At 46.1% G+C, this 25719-nt stretch overlaps 1 protein-coding gene across 2 annotated transcripts in view; it reads right to left on the reverse strand.

Annotated features, from left to right (window-relative positions):
* Positions 1 to 1690: 1690 nt before the first annotated feature.
* Positions 1691 to 25719, reverse strand: part of man1a2 (mannosidase, alpha, class 1A, member 2) — a 95528-nt gene continuing 71499 nt past the window's right edge. For both annotated transcript variants that reach the window (XM_056579404.1, XM_056579403.1), the window contains exons 6-14: positions 18588 to 18668; positions 15899 to 15993; positions 14712 to 14835; positions 13938 to 14031; positions 10234 to 10349; positions 6108 to 6327; positions 5274 to 5446; positions 3281 to 3396; positions 1691 to 2383 (exon numbers count right to left, since the gene is read on the reverse strand). In XM_056579404.1, the coding sequence (XP_056435379.1) occupies positions 2248 to 2383; positions 3281 to 3396; positions 5274 to 5446; positions 6108 to 6327; positions 10234 to 10349; positions 13938 to 14031; positions 14712 to 14835; positions 15899 to 15993; positions 18588 to 18668 (1155 nt within the window). In that variant the 3' untranslated portion in view covers positions 1691 to 2247. The remainder of the gene's footprint in view (positions 2384 to 3280; positions 3397 to 5273; positions 5447 to 6107; positions 6328 to 10233; positions 10350 to 13937; positions 14032 to 14711; positions 14836 to 15898; positions 15994 to 18587; positions 18669 to 25719) is intronic.

The following is a 25719-nucleotide window of genomic DNA, read 5'->3' on the forward strand; positions in this document are numbered from 1 at the left end:
GTGGGGCCGTTCACCTGGACCCGTCTCCCCATTGGTTACAGGTGATGACATCAGCATGATGCATGTCCTGTGTTTGGACATGAAGCTTGTTTTGTCCGTAGCCACAGGGGCCGACAGATAGAGAGAGGGCAAATGATGGAGTGATGATGAAAGAGGGATGGAGTGCTTGTGTGTGTTGTTAATAGTTCAGCAGAACCAACTCAGAACCAGTCGCACTATATGGTTTTCCCAAGAAACAACCCCTTGTAGAGGCGGAACCGCATGGACACATTAAGATGCACACATGAACAGGTGAAGCCTTGCTAGGAGCTCAAACTTCTGTAACCCAGGGTTCAACTCTAACCCTTAACTTAATTATAAAACCCTCCCTCCTCAGCTCGTACTCATACATAATGCCCATCAACCGCCGCAATGTGTCCACTCATCAGGGAATATTACATGTGAACAGGATATGCCTCCAAGTCTCCCCGTCTCACTCTCCTGAAGGCCAGTCAAACACACACACTGAAACCTTTCCCCAAAGTCATGATATAGAGAGAGACCACATGGCGTGCATAGCGCCCGAGGTCTCACACAAAACTTTTTTTGTGTATTTTATACAATCAACGTGATCACAGTGAGAACAGAACAAACACCATAACCCGCCATTGGTTAAAGGCCTTGGACCCCGTGTGGTCATGATATGATCAGAGCGCTGGGGTTGGTCAGTGTGGGGGAGGAGGGGAGGGTTAAGGAAGGTTTCTGATGAAGGTCACCATGGCGATTGGGTCCATCACTCTGTTCATACATGGTCCAGTGGAACACTAACCCAGAACCCAAAGGAACCCTACCAAGAACTCAAAGAACCTTAAGAGACCCCATACAGAACCCTATGCAGACATATACCCTAGAACCAACACAGACAGAACCCTTAGACCAGGGAGAGCACCTACAAAGTCCCCACAAAAACCCTTGAGGAAAAACCACAGGACCTCCCAGACACTATAGACCCTGGATAGATTTAGACTCCATAGTATAGAACCAAAGACCAAACATATCATAAAGAACTCATTCAGAACCCTCTAGAACCTCAGTGGGAGCTGCTCAGAGAGCTAGAGGCCGTCAGGGGAGGTTCTGTGTGATCACTGGAACATGAGGAGGAACCACCCTACGATGCTAAGGTGAGGGGGATCAGAGCTTTAGCTCAAGGCGTCCAAATCAACACATCAAGTAAGGCTTTAAAGTAAATCACGTGCTCTCATTAAGACTTGTCCCAGCCACGGGCACGCACACACACACGCACGCATGGACGCACACACGCAAGCATACACATGCACACACGCACGCACGGATGCACACACATGCACACACGCACACAAGCTCATGAAGGCAGAGGATGATGAGGCAGGGAATGATGTGAGTCAATAGCAAAGAAACAGAAATGAATGGAAACAGTTACGCAGAGAGAGAAGGCGAGAGACACAGAGCTGGGGGGACTGGAGGGTGAAGAGGAGGAGGGGCTGACAGGTGATCAGGAGTTGTCCGAGGGGCGTCATCATCATCACTGTTCGTACTGTTCCATCTCTCAACCAACCCGAGCGGCGCTAGCGTCTCCCCGCTGGCGGTACCCAAAAGGTCCATATACAACCCCAGGTCAGAGGTCATGTGACCGGAGGGGGGGAGGGGGGGGGGGGGGGGGAGGGGGGGGAAAGGAAGGCCGTGATCCGGCCCCCGCCGCAGGTGAAGAAGAGCTGATAAACACCAAAGAAAAGGTTTGGAGGACGGCCCCCGAAGGTCCCCGGGGCCGTCCATCCGTCTGTCTGTACAAGAAGCACTAAACGCGCCACGGTCCGCTCAGAGGACAGTTTGGTCAACTTCATGATAGTAGAAAAACAAAAACAATCAAACAACATAAGCTTGTTTGAGCCTCCTGATTGGAGCTCGGTCCGACAGGTAAAAAACTAAAACAAAAAAACAACATCATCAGCCAATCACAGGGCTGAGTATCGCACCTCACTGTCCTCATGGTGTCCTCAGTAGGAAGAGAGAGGAAGAGAGAGAGACAAAAACACAAAAGAAGGTGGGTGTGTGATAGAGAAAGATAGAAAGGGACAGAGATAGAGAGACATTGAACCAGAGTGGGAGTCCTTGATGCTCTGGGTTTCCTCTCTCTTAACTCCTCCCCTCTCTGCAGTCTGGGAGATGCCACCGAGCGCTCCTCTCCTCATGAGCACTAACGTCCCCCCTGTGGAGGTGGTGGGGGGCGCTCTAGCGCTGGGCGGGTTGGCTGCCGGGCAGGGTGATGTTCCCCAGGTGGAGCACGGGCAGAGGGTGGGCCTCTGTGTTGAACACCCAGCTGTCCAGAGGCAGCAGGTCATCACTGGAGAAGAGCAGGTACAGGTACCTGGAGCCGGGGGGAGAGGAGGGAGGGAGGCAGGGGGAGAGGAGGGAGGGGGAGGGAGGGGGGGGGAGAAGGAGGAGAGGAGGAGAGGGAGGGAGGGAGGAGGAAGGGGGTGAGGAGGGGAGGAGAGGGAGGGAGGAGAGGGAGAGGAGGACGAGAAGGAGGAGAGGGAGGAGGAAGGGGGAGAGGGAGAGTAGGAGGGAGGGGGAGGGGAGGAGAGGGAGAGGAGGGGGAGGGGGAGAGGAGGAGAGGGAGGGAGGGGAGAGGAGGAAAGGAAGAGAGGGAGGGAGGGAGAGAGGAGGAGAGAGAGTGCATGAGAGAGTGCAAGCAAGCTTCATTCACAGTTCCTAACACTGACCTATAACTGACCTAAGTGTTCTAACTACTGTTGTTGAGTGGCTTCCCCAGCAGGGGCACCAGAGGGAAGGGCTATATGTGGGCCAGCTGACGGAGCTCTAGCGCCCTCTACCTGCCACCGATGATATCCAAACAGCAGGTTACAGGTGGAACGAGATAATATATAGACATTTACGATTAATTAATATCATGCTAGCTATGTTGATGCAAACAGTCGAGAAAATACATGATAGTTATGTTTTGCAAGACAAAGTTTAAGTTTCAATGGTCCAGATAATTTATGATTTATTAATAATAGCACAAATATTGTTATACTGAATTCAAGCTGGAAGCATTCGGCTGTTAAATATTAACGCCTGCCTCCACCTTGCATCAACAAGTCATTGAACTCACCGCCCCGCACACAGCCAATCAAATCCACCCGAAGAGCACCAGACACTTGCTTTGTTTACCCACAGCCAATCAAATCCACCCAGAGCACCAGACCCTAACTTCCCTTACTCACAGCCAATCAAATCCACCCGTAGAGCACCAGACACTTACTTCAGGGTCTCGGCCAGGAAGAAGCTCTGCTGCACGTCGTCGTAGGTCGGGTTGGAGGAGTAGACGTCCTTCACCCCCGAGAAACCCCCACTCACCCTGCAGTACTTATCGATAGCCTGGACACACAGGGACAGACAGACAGAGTTAGGGTGAGACACACGGCAGTACTTATGTATAGCCTGGACACAAACAGGGACAGACAAGAGTTAGAGTGAGACCCCCTGCATCATTATCTATAGCCTGGAAACACACACACAGGGTTGCCTCATTTACTTTTTCATACACATATTTATTAGTTCATTAATTGTTTATTTGAACTCAAATGGCCTTCTATCTCATGTGATGAATAGGAAGCCAGAAGCAGGAGAGAGGGAGCAGGAGAGGGATAGACGGAGGACATGAATACAACCAGGAGCCAGAGGGGGGAGGGGAAGAGAGAGGAAAGAGAGAGAGAAGAGAAGAGAAGAGAAGAGAAGAGAAGAGAAGAGAGAGAGAGAGAGAGAGATAAAGGCAGGGGAGGCTTTAATGGGCTTACAGCAGCATGCTTTAATTAATGTCATTGCTTGTTATATATGAGACGAGGTCCTGAGGAGACACACACACACACACACAACACTGGGCAGAACAGAGATTACACTAACAGCCTCAACAACACCATCACTACATGACACACCACTTATATAGAGTAGGGGGCTACAATGTTCAAAAGAGCCCAGCAGCACCAGACGTCTTTACAACAGAGATACATATGATGAAACAGACATGGTCGATGATGGCCAGGTCAGAAGGACTACCGGAACAGACCTCCCAGGGTTTAGTTTCAGTGAAGACCTTCAGAATGCCTCACGTGTTCAGCTCATTTATAGCTCACCAACATAGAGGAGTAGTATAGTCATTTAAATATTCAGGGGAAGGCCAAATAACGAAGAGAGTCAAGGGTCCATGAGGACGAAGGCATAATCATCATCATCTTCATCATCCAGGCTCTAGTCTATGACAGGCTGGCTGTGCCCCACAGAGCCCCGGTGACGTCCCCCTGACATGGATGGCTACCAGGGGGTCCAGAGCCAGGAGGCTGTGGACTGGGGGCGGGGGGAGTTGAGGGGAGGTACGCTTTGTAAATAGCTCCGTGAAGCCCAGACGGCGGTCTCAGAAGAGGGGTTCCTCATTGAGCAGATGGGAGGAATCCAAGAGGGGGGAGGGGAGTGGTGGTTGGAGCGGGAGGGAGAAGGCTTTCCCCCTGTTGTTATGGTTACGCTCAGCCCGAGGTGATGAGAGCCCAGCTGGTCCTAGTGTATTTACTAACGTGTTATGAATTCATGGAGAGGATGTGATTTAACTTCTAGAAGGCTTTTGGAAGAAAAGAGATCAGCTCTGTGTGATCAGTCACAAAGCACAACGTGATTACGTTTACGGCTTCATCATCGCTTCCTGCTTATTAAACAACAGCCCCCCCTCTCTTTCTCCTCCCTAGGTCCCTACTCTCTCCTCTCTCGGTCTCTACTCTCTCCTCTCTAGGTCCCTACTCTCTCCTCTCTAGGTCTCTACTCTCTCCTCTCTAGGTCTCTCCTCTTTCCTCTCTAGGTCTCTACTCTCTCCTCTCTAGGTCTCTACTCTCTCCTCTCTCGGTCTCTACTCTCTCCTCTCTAGGTCTCTCCTCTTTCCTCTCTAGGTCTCTACTCTCTCCTCTCTAGGTCTCTCCGCTCTCCTCTCTAGGTCTCTACTCTCTCCTCTCTAGGTCTCTACTCTCTCCTCTCTAGGTCTCTACTCTCTCCTCTCTAGGTCTCTCCGCTCTCCTCTCTAGGTCTCTACTCTCTCCTCTCTAGGTCTCTACTTGCTCTGTTTTGGCTCTTTCGCGCTCATAGCTTTAGTCCATAGTGTCTAGGTCATTGTTTGTTTATGTATTATGTCTCTCTCCGGTCTGGCCTAGTTGTTCAGTCAACATTTGCTAAACAGGGCGCTTAGCCTGGGACGCATTATTTAGTGACCTCACCTGCGCAGCCTCCCAGCCCCACTGGCGGTACTTGGGGTCGTGGGTGAAGCGCCACATGTACCAGTAGGTCTCGATGACCTCCGGACGCAGGATGTAGTACTTCTCGTTCTGTCGCACGGCAACCGCCTCCAGGCCACTGTCGAATTTAAAGGCCTCTGGTCCCAGCTTCAGCACTGGAGAAAGAGAGCAAGAGAGCAAGAGAGCGATAGCGAGAGCGAGAGCGAGAGCGAAAGAGAAAGAGAGAGAGAGAATAAGGAGTAGAAGAGAGAGAACAAGGGGAGGAAGGAGAATAAGGAGAGATTGAGGAGACAGAAGAAGGGCGATTTAGTGTTTGGGATAGGATGCGGAAAGCAGGAGAAAGTGGAAGGAGTCTTGTGTGTTCAGTTCAATGTGTCTATAGGCCTGTGTAAAGTAAATATGTGGGTTGTGTGTGCCTGTGGCTGTGTGTTTGTTTGTGTTTGAATTGAAAGCCTTTTGCCTTTCAATTCATTGATTTTCCATGGCCTTGACAGTTTTTCAGATTTCTTGTTCGTTCAGTTTTATTCTCAGCCAATAATGTTGGTTTTTGCCAATGAAGACTGGCACTACGGCCAGATGGACAGACCTGGTGGCCCATATAGGATAACACCGGGGTCAGAGTGGACAGAGTGCTCTCCTCTTGGACACAGCTAATGGCTAGGTTAGTGTGTGAGTGTTGGTATGTGTTTTAGTATGTGTGTTAGTATGTGTACGTGTGTGTGTGTGTATATGTGTGTGTGTGTGTGTGTGTGTGTGTGTGTGTGTGTGTGTGAACGTGTGTATACATGTGTTTACATGTGTACGTGTACCCGTTACCTGTGCGGTCGTAGGACTCGTGGCAGGTGTGTGCGATCTCGGCCCCCAGCTGCAGGTAGTGGCCGGCCTTGTCGTCGGGAGAGCCGTCTGCGCCCAGGGCGAACATGCCCCCGGCGAAGCAGGTCAGGTGACCCATCTTCCTCTCCAGGTGGCCGTTCTTCCACTCGCCGATGAAGGTCAGCCCGCCGTTGGACTTACGGATCAGGTGGCGCTCGATGGCCTGGAGGGGTGGGGCATGTGGGGTCAATATGTATGTACATATATATGTATAACTTTTTTGCCCACTTTGGCCACTGTGACAGGTAGATTTAAAAATCGACCAGCCACTTTTTTTATACGCTATATATTTTTAAAATATATGCGTACATTTTAAACAATATAATAGTAACAATAGATAAGCAAAATGTTTTTCTGATGGAAAAAAAATGTTTTTTTTCCCATCAGAAGTGATTTTTACTGTAAGTAGGTGCTACCAAGAAACTGAGTTGAAAACGTTACACTCTTACTGCATATGATAAACAATATACAGGTATCTGCCATGTTAAGTCATGTTTATTTCAAAGGTGTTACGATGACAAGTTTGGGGATAATTCATCTATACAAAATATCTTCAATAAAAAACAAATTGACATATTAACAATAAAACAACATGCATGGCTACACCATCATAAGTCAATGGGATTTTTTTTATTTTTATATTTACATGTGACTGCATACAAATGTATCAACAGACATGGTAACTAACGCATGATAGTAAGCATTATTGGCCCTTAACACTAATATTCAGAAAAAACATTGCCTCAAAAGGCTATTGGCTTAAGCAATACAGGTAGAGGCATATACTTGAACTTTATACCCTGAACTTTTTGAACGTTGCAAACGTGCAAAAACATAATTATATATTTATGTGGCATTCAGTCCAATGCTGTGGTAAAGTGTGTAAAGTATGACCAAGTGTTTCTTTCTGTTCAATAGATACAACTTTATCAATCCCCTGAAGGACAAATTTGTTAATGTTTGTTCCTATAAAACAATAATGGTAAAAAAATAAATACAAAACACGACAGTAACTGAGTAAGTCAAACCGTCCAATCTGAAGAGTCTACTTAATCACTCCCCCTACTCACTTCCTCCAATGCAAAGCGAACATAACTGAGTAGGGGAGGGCGTAGCCTAACTAGTTTGTGAACGACCCAGAGAAACGCAACGCAAATTCAATGTGAACATGTATGAGGCTTTAATAAAATCCCGGACAAAAACATTTCTTTAAAGTGTCTCAAAAAGAGGGCATATCCGGGCAAAATAGGACGTCTGGTTACCCTACGTACGGGAAACCCATTTGATTCCTACCTGTAACACTGTTAAATAGCGGCCCAAATTGGGGGGCGCTATCCTGGTAATTTCTCTGCGCGAGAAAGAAAGTGTGGCGTGTGAGCGTGTGCATGGGTTGAATTGTGTGTGTCTCACGCCGAATGCGTGAGACTTGAGAGCCCCGTTACCGGTATATTATCCAGGATGTTGACAGTCGCAGTTCAGCAAAAGAGGCGTAGAAGAAGGGGACCGGATGTTGACAGTAATGGTTGTGGAACTGTGCAGCGCCTTATGACGAATGTATTAAATATGCAAATTTGATCTGGGCCCCGTTTCCCGAAAGCATCTTTAGCCTAAGTGGATCGCAGAGTGGGTCGTACGAGCATCGTACAGTTTTCACACCGTTTCCCGAAAGCATCTTTGGTAACGAACGTCTTAAAAACGCTCACGAGTCACGAGTAGCTAACGAGTGCTCCATTGTACTCGTAGGACGCTAAGAGCCTCGTTAGCCTACTATAGCCTCAGTGGCGTAACCAGCGGACATTCCTAGTATTGGATGCGTTTTATTATAACACATTGGTAATGGTGTATCACGTGCGTCTGAGCCTAATGTGGGCCATTATGTTCTTAGTTTGAGAGAGACAGTCGGAAATGTTTGAGCAGGCAGGGCACTTAAAATGTGTGAGAGAAAGTGGGGGGGATTTGTGCAGACTGACATAGGCTACTCATAAAACGGAGTCTAAAATAATGTAAAAAAAATACAAATAAAATAAAAATAAAAATATTAATTATAAAAATATTAACAAATATGCAAAGGAGCAGGCAAAAGGCTGAGATATGTTGGGGATTGGTCAAGTTGACGGGAATGTTTAGTGACATGTGGGAGGGTGGAGGGGGTTAAAAAAAAGTCTCAATCACTCTTTGACGTGCATGAAAACCAACCGCGTAGTTATGAGGGAGGCCGTCCTCACACCGATCTTCCTCGTCGTCATCGTCTACCCCAGCTACCCCAGCCTTAGCTGCAATTTTGTGCAACATAGCTGTCACACATCACAGCGCATGACTTGGCCGGCGAAAACTGGAGTCCTCCGCTGGACTTGTGAAGGCATCTAAAGCGCAACTTCCACCTCCCGATCGTGCGCTCAGGATTAGGACTGATATATATGTCGGCCTAGGCTTAATCAATTGTGTTTTAATATCTTTAGCATTCATATTATTGCAATCTATTATTTTCGTAGGCTACTCTGCGGTTGGCCTTGATGGGGAGATATTTTAACCCTTTTTAACCCCATTTTCCTCCGACATTCCTGCGTCTCCCCCTGCGTCATAGCCCGTTTCAGCACCATGTCAGTGGACAGGTACAATCCTAGTATCGTCTTGAGTGCAGCGAATGCGCGTTCACGTTAAGAGGAGTTTCGGGAAACGCTCCAAAGAAATTATCGATGGTTCGAAAGATCCATCTTTCGAACCATCTTACGAGCGAAGATCCATCGATATCGGGAAACGGGGCCCTGACCTGACGTGGCGTGTGGCGGGTGTTAATTTCCATCCCTGGTGTACACATATACATATGTGTACACACAGATATGTGTACACATATCTTTACATATATGTACACATCCCTTTTTTAAAAAGAACAGTGCTTTTATTTAAAAAAAATTATGTGCGTACATAAAAAAAAAAATAGCCCCACATCATCACATAGCCTTCACCATACCTAGAGATTGGCATGGTTTTATTTCAGTTAGCCTATTAGGTTGGATTTGCATTGAGAAATCATTAGGCTAACTGAAAAGAACCATGCCGATCTCTAGGTATGGTGAAGGCTATGTGATGATGTGGGGCTATTTTAATTCCAAAGGCCTGGGTGACTTTATCAGGATGCATATTATCCTGGATCCATGAAATAAATGGCCTTTAAAAATAAAAATCTGCCTGCCTCTATGGGAATTAAACATAGGGGTTCCTATACTTATGCACCCTGTATTTGATTGAAGAACATTTATTTATTTACAATACATTATTCATTCACAAAGAAAATTGGTGGCCTAAAAGGTTGGATTTTTCTTCATTTGTTTAATCAAGGCATAAAGATCGATTTCCAAAAGGTGATTTATTATTCCTATTTTTAGTCAACTTTAGCATTGGTGCATAAACTTATTCTTACCACTGTATACAGTGTTACACCTACACCAGAGCGCCACTGGCCATGCAGGATACAATTCTACACAGCAACATTAATCCATTGGGGATATTTTGAAATGTGATATGCGTCTGAGTAAATGGCATTTTAGTTAGGCTATTGTTTGAGGCAGGGTACTTTGTAATGCGCCCATTGTGTAGAACTAATGACCAAACGATGGCTCTATTGAGAGGATTCTCCAGGGCAGGTATACACCGTCTGCTAGACACAGGACTCCTACAGGACCACGTCTTTAGTTCCCTGCATCACCTCGCTGGGATTCATGAATATCTGTTTGAGTATCAATATCTTTCAGATTTATGTGTGATTATTTTAATCCACCGCCCCAGCAGCAGTATGCTAAAAATAAATGTCCCTTTCAGTTTTAATGTTGGGACATTCCGGGCGGGAGAGCTTGTATTTTTGACGGCATTGAATCATTCGTCTGTATTTCTACATACCCCAGTACAACCTAATCCCACCAGAGCCTAGTCTACAATATGTGTTAGATTGTGGGTCAAACAATGGGTTAGGGCCTGGTTTTACCCATTGATCAACATAGGGAATAACACAACCCCTGGCAGTATTGATGCCTTGCTATAGGGTAAAGTCGGCGTTATGTTGGACATGTACCTCGATTGCGTCGTCGTAGGTCTTGCGGGCCTCAGTGTCTGTCTTGTCGGACATGAGCCAGGCCTTCAACAGGTACTCATAGAAACTGTCTCCAAGACCCCCCACCGATGTGTGATCTGGAGAGAGAGATGGAGAGAGAGACAGGGAAGTCAAATAAAGATGTCACAGTAAAATTAACAAGCACAGAAGAGGCCAGGCGTGCACATTGAAGATCAAAATGATCCATCTAACATGTATTAGAGTGGACCCCTCAGTCGCAGCAAGCTCATTTATTATAAGCTGATGAAAAATGATTCTGCAAAATATGTCTAAATGTTTCAAGAAAAAAAGTTGACTTAGTATTCAATTCAGAGAATGTGCTTTAACAAGCAATTACCCTCATCATGGTCTACATAGCTATTTGTTGATTAGAATTAAAAATATATATTACCACTGTTTATACTGCTGCTAATGAGGTGTTTGTATGTTTCTATGGATCACGTTGCTAAAGTGAGATTCCATTAATAGGGTTTATTGATCAAGAGGTTATGCCTTGAGGAAAATGTAATTTATTCAATATAAATAATATATTATTATTCATTGAATTATGAACCATTAAATCCAATTCCAGTGTGCCCAATGATCCAATACTAACATGAGCCATCCTAGCTGGGAGGCTCAAATAACTGTTTAAATGCAGATAGTCTCTTTTGAATGTTTAACAATCTAACAGGGCCATGTATGAGGCATAAAGAAGAAAAAAAAAAAGCCATCTAGAGATACAAAGAGCGAGATGGAGGTACTGAGACCATGTAAAGGCAGGTCACAGTGAACCAGACCAGGGTTGGTTAATCTTCATTATGCTAATGTTACTTTCCACTGAGTCAGAGTGACGCAGACAAATCACTCACACACACACACACACCATCTCTCTTTCTCATGTATTCTCTCTGCTCCTTTTTCCTTCACCCTCTCTCCACCTATGTCCCTCTCTCAGCATCTGTAAGTGTTAATTAGGCAGCAGTTATCTCTTACTGATTAACACAGGGGCCTAGAGGACAAGGTAGTGCAGAGAACATCCCATAATTACTGTGGTCTTCATTAAAACATACCAAAATATCTGGACGCACGCACGCACACGCACACACACACACACACACACACACACAGACACAGACACACACACATGCACCCAGGCACACGCACAAAGAGAATGGTACATGACAAAGTGAAGAACAAACAGGCAGAGATACAAGATCCATCACCAGCTGTCGGGATGACTCCACACCTAACGATCCATCTGTTAATGTAGTCTGCATGCATCCATCACTCTGCCATGCTCTCGCTCTCCTTCACCCTGCAGTCCACCCACTGTCTGCATGCTAAGACAACTAGCTAGCCAGCCAACCAGCCAGCTAGCCGGCCGACCAGCTAGCCGGCCAACCAGCCGGCCAACCAGCCAGCCAGCCGGCCAACCAGCCAGCCAGCCGGCCAGCTAGCCGGCCAACCAGCCGGCCAACCAGCCAGCCAGCCAGCCGGCCAACCAGCCAGCCAGCCGGCCAACCAGCCAGCCGGCCAGCCAGCCAGCCAGCCAGCCAGCCAGCCAGCCAGCCAGCCAGCCAGCCAGCCAGCCAGCCAGCCAGCCAGCCAGCCAGCCGGCAAGATTCAGATTCAGAAAACGTAATTGTCTGTCGTAACAGAAAATCATCTTTGACTTGGCTCGACATACAAACAGGACAATGTACTGATAGGCACTCGTACAACATTGATTTCTGAGAGCACACATATTGTGTATCGATCTTAAAACAAGTATAAATATTAAAAACTGTAAAAATAACCAAGACCAAAGACAAAAGCTGTGGCTATGTTTGAAGTGTAAAGTGACCGTGCGTCAGGGTTAATTTGTCCATTGTTCATTGTTTATTTAAGCTGTTTATTGCAATGGGTATTAATGAGTTTTTGTGTATGTTTTTCTTAGATAGGGGTACTCTATATAGGCAGCCTGGTGGCAGAAGTTGGAAGGACTTGTGCAGGGGGTGGCTGGGATCCTGTGTAATAAGGTTGGCTTTTCTTTTAACTGCCTGGCTGTGGAGTACTGGTAATTGATTTTGAGTTTTGCCAGTTTTTTTGCTTCCTTGATTGATGATCCGGGAAAGCTTTGATTTGTTTTTGACAGAGGTGAGGGTGAACCAGGATGTGATGTTGAACGTGAGTACAGAATATATGAGTGATCTATAGACAGCTGTTAAGATGTCCTTTGTGACATCAAAGCTCCTGAGTTTCCTCAGCAGGAACAGGCGTTGCTGTGCCTTTTTCTACACAGAGTCTGTGTGCTGGGAGAAGGACAGGTGGGTGTCGATATCTGTGCCCAGGTATCTAAAGGCCTCTACCTGCTCACTTGTCTGCTCACTTGTCTGCCCAGCCAGCTGGCCAACCAGCCAACCAGCTTGTCGGCCAAACAAAACCAGCTCATCTTTCAACACTTTTTTAACTAACGGACAGACAGACGAGCAGGCAGACAGAATAGAAATGCAGAGAGACACAATAGACATAGAGAGGTATAGAAGAGACATACAGATAGATAAGAGACATGCAGAGAGTTACAATAGACATAAGAGAGGTATAGAAGGGACATACAGATAGATAAGAGACATACAGAGAGTTACAATAGACATAGAGAGGTATAGAAGAGACATCCATCCTCTGCATCTGTTCCTCTGCATCTAAAGGTCAACTAAAGAAATTACAAACTGCTCAGGCCAGGGCTGCCAGGTTAGTATTACATTGTCCCATACGAACAAACACTATCAGTATGCACCATCAACTCTCATGGTTAACGGTAGAGAACAGGCTGGTTTTCAATACAACATTTTTCAGGAACACTGTCTTCTCGTCTCAACCCGTTTTCTTATGTAACCAAATTGTTAGATGTAGTCAGGTTCAGTCTCATTTTACTAGGTCAGCCGATGATGGCCAGATGATATTACCAAATCCAAAATCAAATGCTTTAAAGAGAAGTTATTTAACGGGCCATCAATCATTGGAATAATTGCCCACTGAATATACGTCAATTTAATAACAAATTCTCTTTCAAATATCGTTTGAGAATGCACTATTTAAATTTGCGAGTAGGGAATTGTCATACCTACTGTATGAATGCAATGATTGTAATACCCATGAATGTAATAACTATATCTGAATAATTTGTTGTTGAGGATGTTGATAATGATTTACTCCCTTTATATTATCATTGTTAGCTGAATTATGATTTGTGTCTTGTTATGTTTTGTGTCTTTATGTGTGGACCCCATGAAGACTAGCTCGTCCCACTTCGGTGACAGCTAATGGGGATCCTTTTAAACAACAATAAACAACAATACCGATAGATAAGAGACATGCATATAGAAAGAATAGACAGAGGTATAGAATAGACATACAGATAGATAAGAGACATGTAGAGTGATACAATAGACAGAGTGGCTATAAAAGAGATATACAGATAGATAAGAGACATGCAGAGAGTCACAATAGGCAGAGAGGTATAGCAGAGACATACAGATGGATAGGAGACATACAGAGAGATACAATAGACATAAAGAGGTATATAAGAGACATACATAGATATTAACAGTATAAATACAGAGTGATAGAAGAGACATAGATATATAATAGACCGATAAAAAAAAGAGAAGAGAAAAAGAGAGAGAGACCCAGGGGGTACTCACGCTGTCCCCAGCGCCCGGTGCGTGGGTTCAGGTAGTTGGGGTACAGTCCATTAGGACGGTCCATCTTGGCCAGCAGCTTCCTGATGTGCATCACCTATGAGGAAGCAGGAGTGTGTTCAGAGCTCTGTTCAACCTCAGACCTTCACCATGTGTTCAGGTCTTCCAACATTCTGGTAGTAGACGGGAACAACACTCAAGACTTTCATCATGTGTTAGGCCTTCCTACATTCTGGTAGTAGACGGAAACAACACTCAGACCTTCAACATGTGTTAAGGGCTGATTATGGTTCCATCTCGACACAACGCAAGGACCACGCAGACGCGTGAACCTGTTTTGGTTCTGCGTTGGGTTTTAGTGAGCGGACCAATCACAGCCCTTGCTTCTGCGTTGCCTCGACGCAAGGATAAAGTTGTTTGGAGGCGCAGGCCCTTGTCAGGCCCTTGCGGTGGATGCAAGGAGCAGGGCTGATAGTAAGTGAAATTATCTGTGCCTGAAATTATCAAATACATTTGAATACACCATATAGAATTGCCTTTCTTGACAACAACAAAAGGAGCGGAACTTGCACACCATGTAGCCGATGCAACAATACGTTTTTGCATCGGCAAAAAAAAACGTATCGGCAATCAGTCAATGGTAGTAGACGGTAACAACACTCAGACCTTCATCGTGTGTTTAGGTCTTCCTACCTTCTGGTAGTAGATAGGGTCTTCCTACCGACTGTTAGTAGACAGGGTCATCCTACCTGCTATTAGTCGACAGGGTTCTCCTACCTTCTGGTAGTAGACGGGGTTCCCGGTCAGGTAGGTGAGGTGGACGAACTCCATGTGCAGCGTTCCGAACTCGGCCAGGATACTGCTGCCTGCAGACGCCCAGCCCCAGTTACGACCCACACCACTGAGCGAAGGGGGGAGGGAGGGAGGGAGGGAGGGAGGGAGGGACAGGGTGAGAGTTATAGAAACATTGCATATTCTGAGACACAGGAGTTGTGACCAAAGAATCCAATGTAAACTCAAGTTGTATGGACTCCTGACTTGTATTGCTATATATACGTATAACTAATAATCCACACACAATACCCATGCAGACCTTGACAGAATACATTGGGTCACTGACTTTTAAAGTCCAGTGCATTTTCACAGCAAGAAGTAAAACAAAGGCCAAGTCAGGCCCTAGTTCATCGGCTGATGGTTCGTTTTTGTGTCGATATTCACTGACAACTTGACCACAGCCTTAATAGCAGCAGAGGTTTCCACTGTGCTGTGTTAGTGAGAAACAACAACCCTGAATGGAGACCTGCCCCACAAAGCGTGATAGTTGTTGCATGAGATCTTGGGGATTGTCGACCCCATGGCAAACAGTGGAACAGTTGGACCATTATGCAGATACTGCCTCTACTTCTGCCCATTGTCTCGTTTGCTTACCGCCAGTTGGATGCATCAAAATGAATGGAATTACTAGAGAACTAATGATACCCACCCTCCCACCCGAGTGGAAGGAGTCGGCCTGTGGTTTAATGAAGTCATTTGGTTTTATTATTTATTTATTCAATGGATAAATAAATACAGAGCACAGACAGCCCTGGTGAACAGCAGTACTGAGAGAAAGTCCCAGAGTAAAACACACATGTACACACGCACTTAGAACAAGCACCGGGAACTTAAAGAGGATCATAAGGCCTAATGATTAGGGACAGAACACATTACATTTTTATAACATAAAATATTATGTTTTCCCTTTTTTTCCCTATGCATGGTATTTTATATTTTCATTCACACATCCCTGGTCATTTTGAGTAAACTTATTTTAAAACTTTATAGTAACTTATACCTTAAATTTTAACAATGTTCTTGTTCATTTTCCATGCCAATAAAGCTCTGAATTTTAATTAATTCATTAAGAGAGTGGGTGTGTCTCTGTATGAGGTGCATCATGGGTAATGTAGACGCTTGCTAATCACCTCTTGAGGTTTACCATGGCCCATGGGATTCCAGTAGGAGTGTTGAAGGCTGGCAGCAGCTTCTCTGCAAGCTGCACGGCCTTCAGCTTGAACACCTGGAGAGCGAGAGGAAGATGAAGAGGGACAGAGAGAGAACATTTGTAAATACAGGTTGTGTCTAGCATCCCAAATGGTATCAGAGCTCGCTACCAGAAGCAGGTGCCAGGAGCGATATTGCCACCATTACTTCCTAGTACACCTACATAGTACTATCAATGTCGGTATGGAAAATGCAGAATTAGAGTTCAAAGTACAAATTGCAAGGAAGCACACTGTCAAGCACATACTGACATATATACATACAGTTAATATATCCAGAGGCCGACAGAGATGAATGAAGAAAACAAAGACAGGAGACAGCCTGATGTCTGTGTGGTCATAGCCAGACTGCCTGGGGACCCTCCGTCTGTCATTCAGATGATGTTATTGAGACAAGATGTAAACCTGACTCATCAGTAGGACTTTCAGAACCTCCCATCAACTGGTCACACTACTGTTGCACCGCTCAACTTTGCACCGGGAACTGTTAGTTTGCTGTGAAGTACAGAAACACGGTTACATAAGGTAGGTTTGGTCTTTGTAAGTGGCTTTATAATAGTGTTTTTACATAATGCAGCCGATAAATAAGAAAAATAAACATGAACAGGAATAGTGAACTCTGTGGAAGCATCGTCTGAGCGTTTACTCCATGATTGTAGATGAGGGAAAGAAAGAAGAGGGAGAGAGGGGGGTTGATAAAGGAAGAAATAGACACAGAGAGAGGGAGAGAGACACAGGAAGAAGGAGACACAGATAGAGGGAGAAACACACAGGAGTGAGACATAGAGAGAGGGAGAGACACACAGAGAGGGAGAGAGACACACAGAGAGGGAGAGAGACACAGAGGGAGAGAGACAGAGAGGGGGAGAGAAACAGGAAGGAAAGAGACAGAGGGAGAGACACACACAGAAAGAGGGAGAGGGGGAGAGACGGAGAGGGGGAGATACACAGGAAGAAAGAGAGGCAGAGAGCGAAAGAGAGGGAGACACAAATAGAGGGAGAGAGACCCACAGAGAAGGAGAGAGACATACATAGGGAGGAGAGAGACACAAAGAGAGAGGGAGAGAGACACAGAGGGAGACAGACAGACATAGGGAGAGAGAGAGAGAGAGAGAGGGAGAGAGACAGAGAGGGGGAGAGACACAGGATGTCTCTCCCCTTCATTATAAACTGTCATTGCATGAAACCGTGTTAACAGTCCAACAGGAACCCTCCTTATGCAGTGAGGAGAGATGAAACCAGCGACCCCAGTCTAGTGGGCTCAGTAAAACCAGGGTTGGGTTCCTGTAATGGGCGTCAGAGACCGCTCGGTAGCAGAGAGCGTAGGGGGGCACTTGAGCAGGGAAAGGAAGGTAATAACACCACTAGATGTGACGGCAGATCTCTGAGCATGTTTAGGTGGTATAATCCTCCATCTGGCTCAGTACAAATCCATCATCTCCAATGATCCTCAACAGAGAGTCTACCCCAACACCGCACTGCCAGGCGGGCGCGCTGTTCTCCAGCAGGGCAGGTTGAAAACACACTGAATCAGCTCCAGCTCATCATTCTGTCCTTTTAGACTGTATTTCAAATCTATTTGTCGTTACATAAGACATAGCCAGTCCCGTCAACAAAAAAACGCTACTGGGTCGGTTCATGGTCCCCTCCCCGAAATGGTTTAAATGAAGATAGTTAGAACAGGAGGTAGACAGCAGCTGAATCATCTGAACATCTGTCAGGGCTTTGAGGCGTGTGTGTTTGAGTGAGTGAGGCAGATAGGGCTGTACAGCGCCACCGTTTTGAATGCATATGCTATTACTAATGATTGTGTGCGAAGAGAACATATGGATAAACTAAGGGTGGGCAGATTGATCCCAAAATGTCAATACTACGGATACTACGTCTCATTTTCGAAGCTAGGTAGTAGCGTCAATAGGATCGATACCAGTTTCAGTTTCTCTTCTCTACGTTGTGCCCATTTCATAAAGAGTAGAACTGTCTAATCTTTTTTGTTTCACATCTCACGGGCACCGTGAGGTGCATAGGTAAAGCTGTGAAAGGACTCCATTATTACTGAAATCTCTAACTACTAAATATATTTTGGGGAAAGGGAGGATCATAAAATCATCTTCACTTGAGCGTTGAATCCATCCGTTTCTATGTTGTTGTCCTGGACTAAACTTTTTTACCGTTTTCAGTAGCCTATAATCTGTCCATCTTGATATTTATTATCATTAATTTCATTATTATTAACAATAAGCTATAACAAAATTAGTATTTGGTCTACTGAAGTCTACCAGCTAATAAATATGGCGTAAAGCCCTGGATGCTGAGGAATCTATTTAGATGGCGGCATTGCCGACATATGAGAGCGGGAGAGAGATAGAACAGGAGGAGGGAGGAGAGAACCGACAGGAGAGTTAAGAAACTATCGGCCGTAATGATATATTGAGAGACCTAAAATCATGTCCTTCCAGAGCAAATACGCTGACTTGGCATCAGCACACACACACACACACACACACACACACACACACACACACACACACACACACACACACACACACACACACACACACACACACACACACACACACACACACACACACACACACACACGTGAGGCTACCTCCTGTCCAGAGAGGTAGTAGGCAGCCAGCAGTCCTCCAATGAAGCGGATGTTGACCTCAAAGACGGACACCTCGGCATTCTGGGGAGGAAACAGGAGAGATCAATCAGACACAGCGGAGTCACTGGCAGGACACGCCCACAGATGATACAGAACATCTTTCCCAAAATAAGACGCAAACCTCCACCTTTCTATGCGCTACAGCCCTGTCTCATCTGCTAGTCAGCTGATGTTGCCAAGAGTGAAATTATCATGATGTGACAATTAATGCAAGGATATTTTTTCCATGACCCCAGATACATTTGTAAACTTTTTGAAATGTTGATGTCTTTAATGATCATCACAAAAGTAGGAAGTGATTAGCAAACTCAAGAGTAGCAAACTAAGATGTGTAGATACATTTTTGAAAATCACGCATGGAAATGTACATAAAATCTTTTGTTGCATCGAGATGCATTGATAATCGTTTTAGAATCTAATCGTTGACCTAATAATCTGAATCGAATCGTGAGGTGCCAAGAGATTCCCACCCCTAGTGTGAGAGAGAGGGTGTGTGTGTGTGTGTGTGTGTAAAGACAGAGATCACATTTAGATTAAAAGAAATAGCATCGCATCGTTGAGGACGACCTCTAGTGGCGTGGAGGCGTGTTCGATTTGTAAACACACCGGGTGGCACTTGCCTGATTACGGCACGTGAGGTGAGTGAGCACGGGTGAGGCTATAAAGGTCCGCGATTTCCGGCCGGGCTTAGAAGGGTTTGTGCATTGGACGACACGAGAGCACGCATTGGTATGTAATTTATATTTTGAACTAAGGTGTAGTTTGAACAATGCGTATGTTTCTGGCACTTTTTCCCGTTTGTCATGTCTTCCATGTGACAGCGCATGGGACGGCGCAGACGTCGTTAGTGACGTCTTGGGCACGTTTGGTGGAGGCGCACATGGTGAAAATGTTTGTGTGGAAGACCATTGTTATTTTACAACACAGTGATATTAGATATCATAGTGATATTGTAATTATATATTTGTTTATGATATCTAACCGAATTACTTGGATTTGTTTGATATCTAACAGATATTTGGATTTGATTTAAATGTTTGATTAGGCATTTTGATTTATTTGAGAACTAACTTGATTTAATTTGTCTTTATCAATAGGTTTTCAACCTAATCCTAATCCTAATCCGAATCGCAATACAGAATGCTTGTTGTTCATGTTTAAAACAATTCATGTTCAATAAAAGGAAGGAGAAGGATTTGAGCTGTCCTGCGTACTCTGTCTAACAGTGCCATTTCAAGTTGGGCAAGCACAAATTAAAACATCACCCAGATAACTTGACAGTTGAAAACCAGCGGAGCAGCTTGGAGAAGAGGATAAAAGGCCTTGGAAGTCCAGGAAAAGCTGTTTACGCAGGAGAAGAGAGCTGTGCTGGTCCGTGAGGTCAAGATGGCGGAAGATGTCGTGGGGAAAACGGTGAAGCAGCTAAAGAAGGAGAGAACCGCTGCGAAAAGCACCTTCACCAGACAGGCCAACTTCCTCAGCAAAGGGGCAGACAGCATGGTGGAAGCAGAGCTGAGGGAGGAGTTTGCCGAGCTCTCATACTGCCGGAAAATCGTTCTTGAGGCGAATGATGATTACAAGACAGGGCTTTTGGCCGAGTCTCAAGAGCCAGAAGAGGAAGACGCGGTTCTCGAAGAGAAGGAGGAGCTAGACGTTGAGAGAACCGCTAACAAGGCAGAAGCAAGGTTTGGAGAGGTGAGAAGAATTGTCCAAACAAACCTGTGGTCCAGATATGGCCAATACGCTATCACAACTGCAATCACTGAAGGAGAGAAGGCCTGCGGTCGGGCGGAGAAGTTACCTGTGGAGAGTACTCACCTGGATGCATATGAGATGCACCTGACTCTACTGGAGAAAAGGATCAATGAGGCTGCCAGAGTTATGTCAACCTGGGAGCGGTGGATCCCAAAGGCTGAAAGAGAGGAGCTAGATGGCAGGGTCAAGGACCTGAAAGCTTTAAACGGCAACCTTGAACTGAGGAAGGCTGAGTTTGTCACTGCACAGAGGATGTCGGAGGATGCGCTGGCTGCAGGAGCCTCAGGACCTGAAGCAGTGAGAGCACATCCCCCGCCAGCAAAACCAATTGTCAGAATAAAACCAACCACACTGCCCATCTTTTCAGGCTGCAAAAGAGAATACCACAGATGGAAGAAAGACTGGGAGAGCCTTCAAAGACAGGGAGAGCCGTCTGGCTCAGCCGAAGTCAAGAAAATTCAACTCCTGGACAGTGTGGATGACAAGATTGGGAAGGATATCCGGCTGTCAACCTACAACACTGCAGAGGATATGTTCAGAGTCATGGACAACCGGTATGGAAATAAATCAACCATTGCCATAGAAATCCTGGAGGAGTTGGAACGAATACCCCCTGCAAGGGGAAGCCAGCCAAGACTCTCACACAACATCTCCGCATTGGGATGCAAAGTATCCATGGACAGAAGATCCTGCCTCGCTCCCCAACAACAAAGGTGCAGTTGAAGCTACATTCTTGAGAACAGAAAGACAACTAAGGAGGGAGCCAGAGTGGAAATCAGCATACACAGCCCAGGTCCACGAGATGGTTGAGAAGGGCGCAGCCGTAAAACTCACTAATGATGTCATCAGCAAGTGGACAGGACCAGTGTGGTATGTAAGCCATTTGGTGGCGCCAAACCCTCACTCAGTGACGACTCCAGTCCGGCTTGTGTGGAACAGCAGCCAGAAGTGCAGGGGAGTGAGCATGAATGATATTCTGCTAAAGGGGCCAGATGTTCTAAACCCGATCAGAGCTGTGCTGCTGAGATTCAGAAGAGGTGTGCATGCTGCACTTGGAGACATCAGGAAGATGTATAATTCAGTGTGGCTAGAAGAGCGAGAGATGCATCTCCACCGATTCCTTTGGAGGGACAGTCCAGACGAGGAGATGGGTCAATATGCCATCACAAGGGTGAACATTGGAGACAGACCAGCCGGTTGCATTGCACAGGTAGCGCAGAGTCCTGGAAAAGGACAGTTATGTGGATGACATTCTAACTTCCCATAACAGCCTGGAGGAACTAGACAAGATCACTGAAGGGGTTGAAGAAATTCTGAGAGCCGGAGGCTTCTTTCTGAAACCGTGGGTCCGGTCAGGCCAAAGTGGGAGGCCAGAGGCTGCAGCAAAGGTCCTGACATCAAGAGTGGAAGGGATGGAGAAGAAGAAAACCTTCATCCTCCCAAACCAAATGAGGGATGAAGATAACAAAGCCCTGGGCATTGGATACAAGGTGGAGGATGACAAGCTCTACATGATGACCTCGATCAACTTTTCCAAAAGGAAAAAGAAGATGAGAGTAGGCAAGGATCTTCTCAGAATGGAGGTGAAACCTGGAACGCCTAACCCGCTGACAAGAAGGGACCTGTTAAGCCAAGTAGCTGGACTCTACGACCCCATCGGTTTGGTATCACCTCTGAAACAGAAGGGCGCTATCCTTGTTAGGAGAGCATTCCAGGAGGCAGGAGGAGGGAAGTTGACCCGTGAGACCTGGGATAAACCACCGTCAGAGAGCCTCAGAGAAGAAGCCATTCAGCTGTTTGAGGAGTATGCGCAGCTTGGACAAGTTCAGTTTCAAAGAAGCCTGACACCAGCTCACTGGAAAGGGAAACCATGGGGAATCACATTCTCAGACGGGAGTGACAAATCATATGGAGCTGTGATGTACCTGAGGTGGAACACTAGTGAAGGAGCCGATATCCGGTTTGTAGAGTCGAAAGCCAAGCTGACTCCACTGGATCAGAAAGGGGAGGCCGTGAAGGCTGAAATCTGCGGCGCAGTCTTTGCAGCCAGGCTCAGGAAGTATGTTGAGAAGCATGGAGGCCTGGAAATAGAGCGATGGCTCCATCTGGTGGACAGTCAAACAGTCCTAGGAGCCATTCAAAGAGAGAGTTATGGGTACCAAACTTTCTTTGCGAACAGAGTGGGTGAAATCCAGAAGGCTGGCCCAGTTGAAGACTGGTGGTGGATCCCTGGAGAGTATAACATTGCTGACATTGGAGGAGTGGCCTAAAAAGTCAGCAGGAGAGGTTGCAGCGCACGCTAGAGAGAGTGTCAACAGACTCCAGAGAAAGGCATTCTCAGCAGGAATGACAAGGGCTCAAGCAAAAATAAGCCAAGCAAGTGCCCCTCAAAAAGACCTGAAGGATGAAAGTGAAGAGAAAAGTATGGCCGCTGATCCAGCTCTTCTGGCAGGAAGGCCACCCAGGAGATGGAAAATAAAGAACCTACTGGAAGTGAGGAATTACAGCTCCTTGTCCAAGCTGGTCAGGATCATCGCCTGGATATGGCGAGCTGCCAAGAAGTGGATAGAGATGAAAAGCCAGTCAAGAACTCAAGAAGCTAAGCATAAAGTGTCATCACTAAAGGAAAAGGCCAAGCAAACTGTGCTTACAGTGAGAGAGCGTGAAGATGCCCTCAGGGATCTCTTTGGTGAAGCTCAGGAAGGTGTAGCTTTTCCTGACACTACCCTAAGCAGACTGGCAGTATACAGAGATGTGGACTCTGAGCTCTTGGTTTGTGGAGGCAGGATTCAGATGTTTGATGAAGACAAAACTGCAGTGCCCGTCTTACCATACGAGGCATGGGTGTCTACATTGCTGGCACAGGAAGCCCACAAGGCAAACCATGAGGGGATAGCAGGAACCTTGCTCAGGATGAGGAAAAAAGCCTGGGTAATCAAAGGTCGAAGAATTGCAAAACAAGTAGTAGACAGTTGTGTGGTATGCAGGAAAAACAGGGCAAAACAGTGCCAGCAGATCATGAGTGACTTGCCACCAGAGCGAACAGGCCCAGCATTGCCATTTGAGTTTACAACCATGGACCTGTTCAGACCTTATGAGGTAAAAGATGAAGTAAGGAAAAGGGTCAAACTCAAAGTCTGGGGGGTTGTATTCTGCTGCATGGCTTCAAGAGCCATACACACTGATGTTGTGAGTGACACCCTAGGAAATTGTGGACAGATCCTGGCACAAACTTTGTAGGGGCCAGACCTGCTCTGGAGGAGCTTCACAGATTTCTGAGCACACTGAACAGGTCTCAGATTCATGTTCATGTTTAAAACAATTCATGTTCAATAAAAGGAAGGAGAAGGATTTGAGCTGTCCTGCGTACTCTGTCTAACAGTGCCATTTCAAGTTGGAGCACAAATGAAAACATCACCCAGATAACTTGACAGTGTGTGTGTGAGAGATAGATGCTGGTTTCATCCTTTACATTCCCCAAGCTGCACTACATAAATATGGTGACAGTTCTTCAGGTCTGAAGGAAAACAATTTCACAAACTGTCATCCAAGTGGCAGCCATCTTAAATGTTTAATTCTGAATCTCCTTGTCACTCAATAGGGGGTTAAGACCAAGAGCAGGGTAAACAGAGAGAGAGAGAGGGGGGGGGAGAACGCCTTTACCTTGAAGAGACTAATCATGACTAACATGACAGGTCCTGCCGTATGGGAGCAGCCATGCAGGACCGGGGGAATTTCATATCAAAATAAAATGCAGCCAGATAGCCTGTCACTGGCTTCTCCCACATCTCCTTTATGGCTGCCTTCTGCCTCGATTTGTGGACATGTCACATATTCAGCCAAACACAGCATCTAGTTTCACAGCATGTAGGGCACGGCCATACTGACTAAAATATGAAACGCCATTTTCTTGCCACAGCCAAATGTGTTGATATGTGAGCCCATAGTCAGTGCTAAACTGCAACTGCAATCCGCCTGAATACGACCCGCGCAGCTGAACGCAGAGCAATATCAGAGCAGCACATCGTTTTCTACAAGTTTTGCAAGACTGCCCTGCTACCTGTAGTGGTCACATTTGGTCACAGACAGAGAGATAGAGATGAAGACAGAGAGAGAGCTAGAGGGAGAGAGAGTGAGGCATAGGGAGGGAGAGAGAGGGAGAGAGAGATGACGAGAAAGACAGAGATCGACAGAGGGGAGAAAGACACTGATAGTCTTTCTCACAGAAACAGAAACAGAGACACAGACAGAGAGAGAGAGAGAGAGAGAGAGAGAGAGAGAGAGAGAGAGAGAGAGAGAGAGAGAGAGAGAGAGAGAGAGAGAGACAGAGAGACAGAGACAGAGACAGAGAGGGAGACCGACGGAAGAGGTCCATGCAGCCTTCCATCTCCTCTGACAAAGGATAAAGGTTTATTAATGCTCTGACGAATGCACTCAATTCATTCAGCTTGGTCCTCTGACCATGGTGACAGATACCCAGACCCACTGCCATCCTTCATCAGGGGCCCCTGGACAGTCCAACACTGACTTATTGCTGGATTAAAGCAGACAAGGCAGGCCATTACATTTTAAATAACTGTGTGTGTGTCATGAAAATAGGTACGTGTGTGTGAACACAATGTAGTATGCATTTGAATGTGTTAGGGTATGTATTGTGGGATACACATGCACGCATCTGCCTTAACAAACATAAACACAAATGCCAAGACATTAAACATAGCTAAGACCAATTTAATGTCCTAATGTTTTTCTTTAAGGGACCTGTAAACGCTGTAAAAACTTGAATGGAGCCTGAGAGTATTGGCAGCACAGGTTAAGCTGGAGCTGCTCACTGTCCCTTCTAACAAGCTTGTTAGAAACACCTTAATCAGTTGGGCTGGGAGACACATCTGACGGAATTGCGCAGGGCCCTTAACCAGCGCACAATGAGAGTGCCTTTTCTGATTTGTAAGACGATTCAATCCGTTCTCACAAATGTTTTACTACAACACAAAAGTGAGTTCTGACGGGGGGAACAAAAAATAATAATAGTCCTTCAAACTATCAGACCAACGATCGTTTCGATCGCAGCAATCGCTTCCCTGTCATGATTGTGTTAAACCAGCCATTAGCGCGCAAGAGGGAAAAGGTGATTGGTGATTAGCTCCAGTAAAAGGGGATCGGAAACAGAAATCGCCGGGAGAACGGGCTGGGGATACCCAGTCTAACACCGTAATCTATCTAAACTATAACCGCATTTCACATTAATCACATCGTTTGCTGCGTTACCAACGTTGTCTATGCTGACCTAGGGTGCGGAATGTTCAATATCAATAAG

This window comes from Gadus chalcogrammus, chromosome 20 (genome assembly GCF_026213295.1).
Source record: "Gadus chalcogrammus isolate NIFS_2021 chromosome 20, NIFS_Gcha_1.0, whole genome shotgun sequence".
Taxonomy (NCBI): domain Eukaryota; kingdom Metazoa; phylum Chordata; class Actinopteri; order Gadiformes; family Gadidae; genus Gadus; species Gadus chalcogrammus.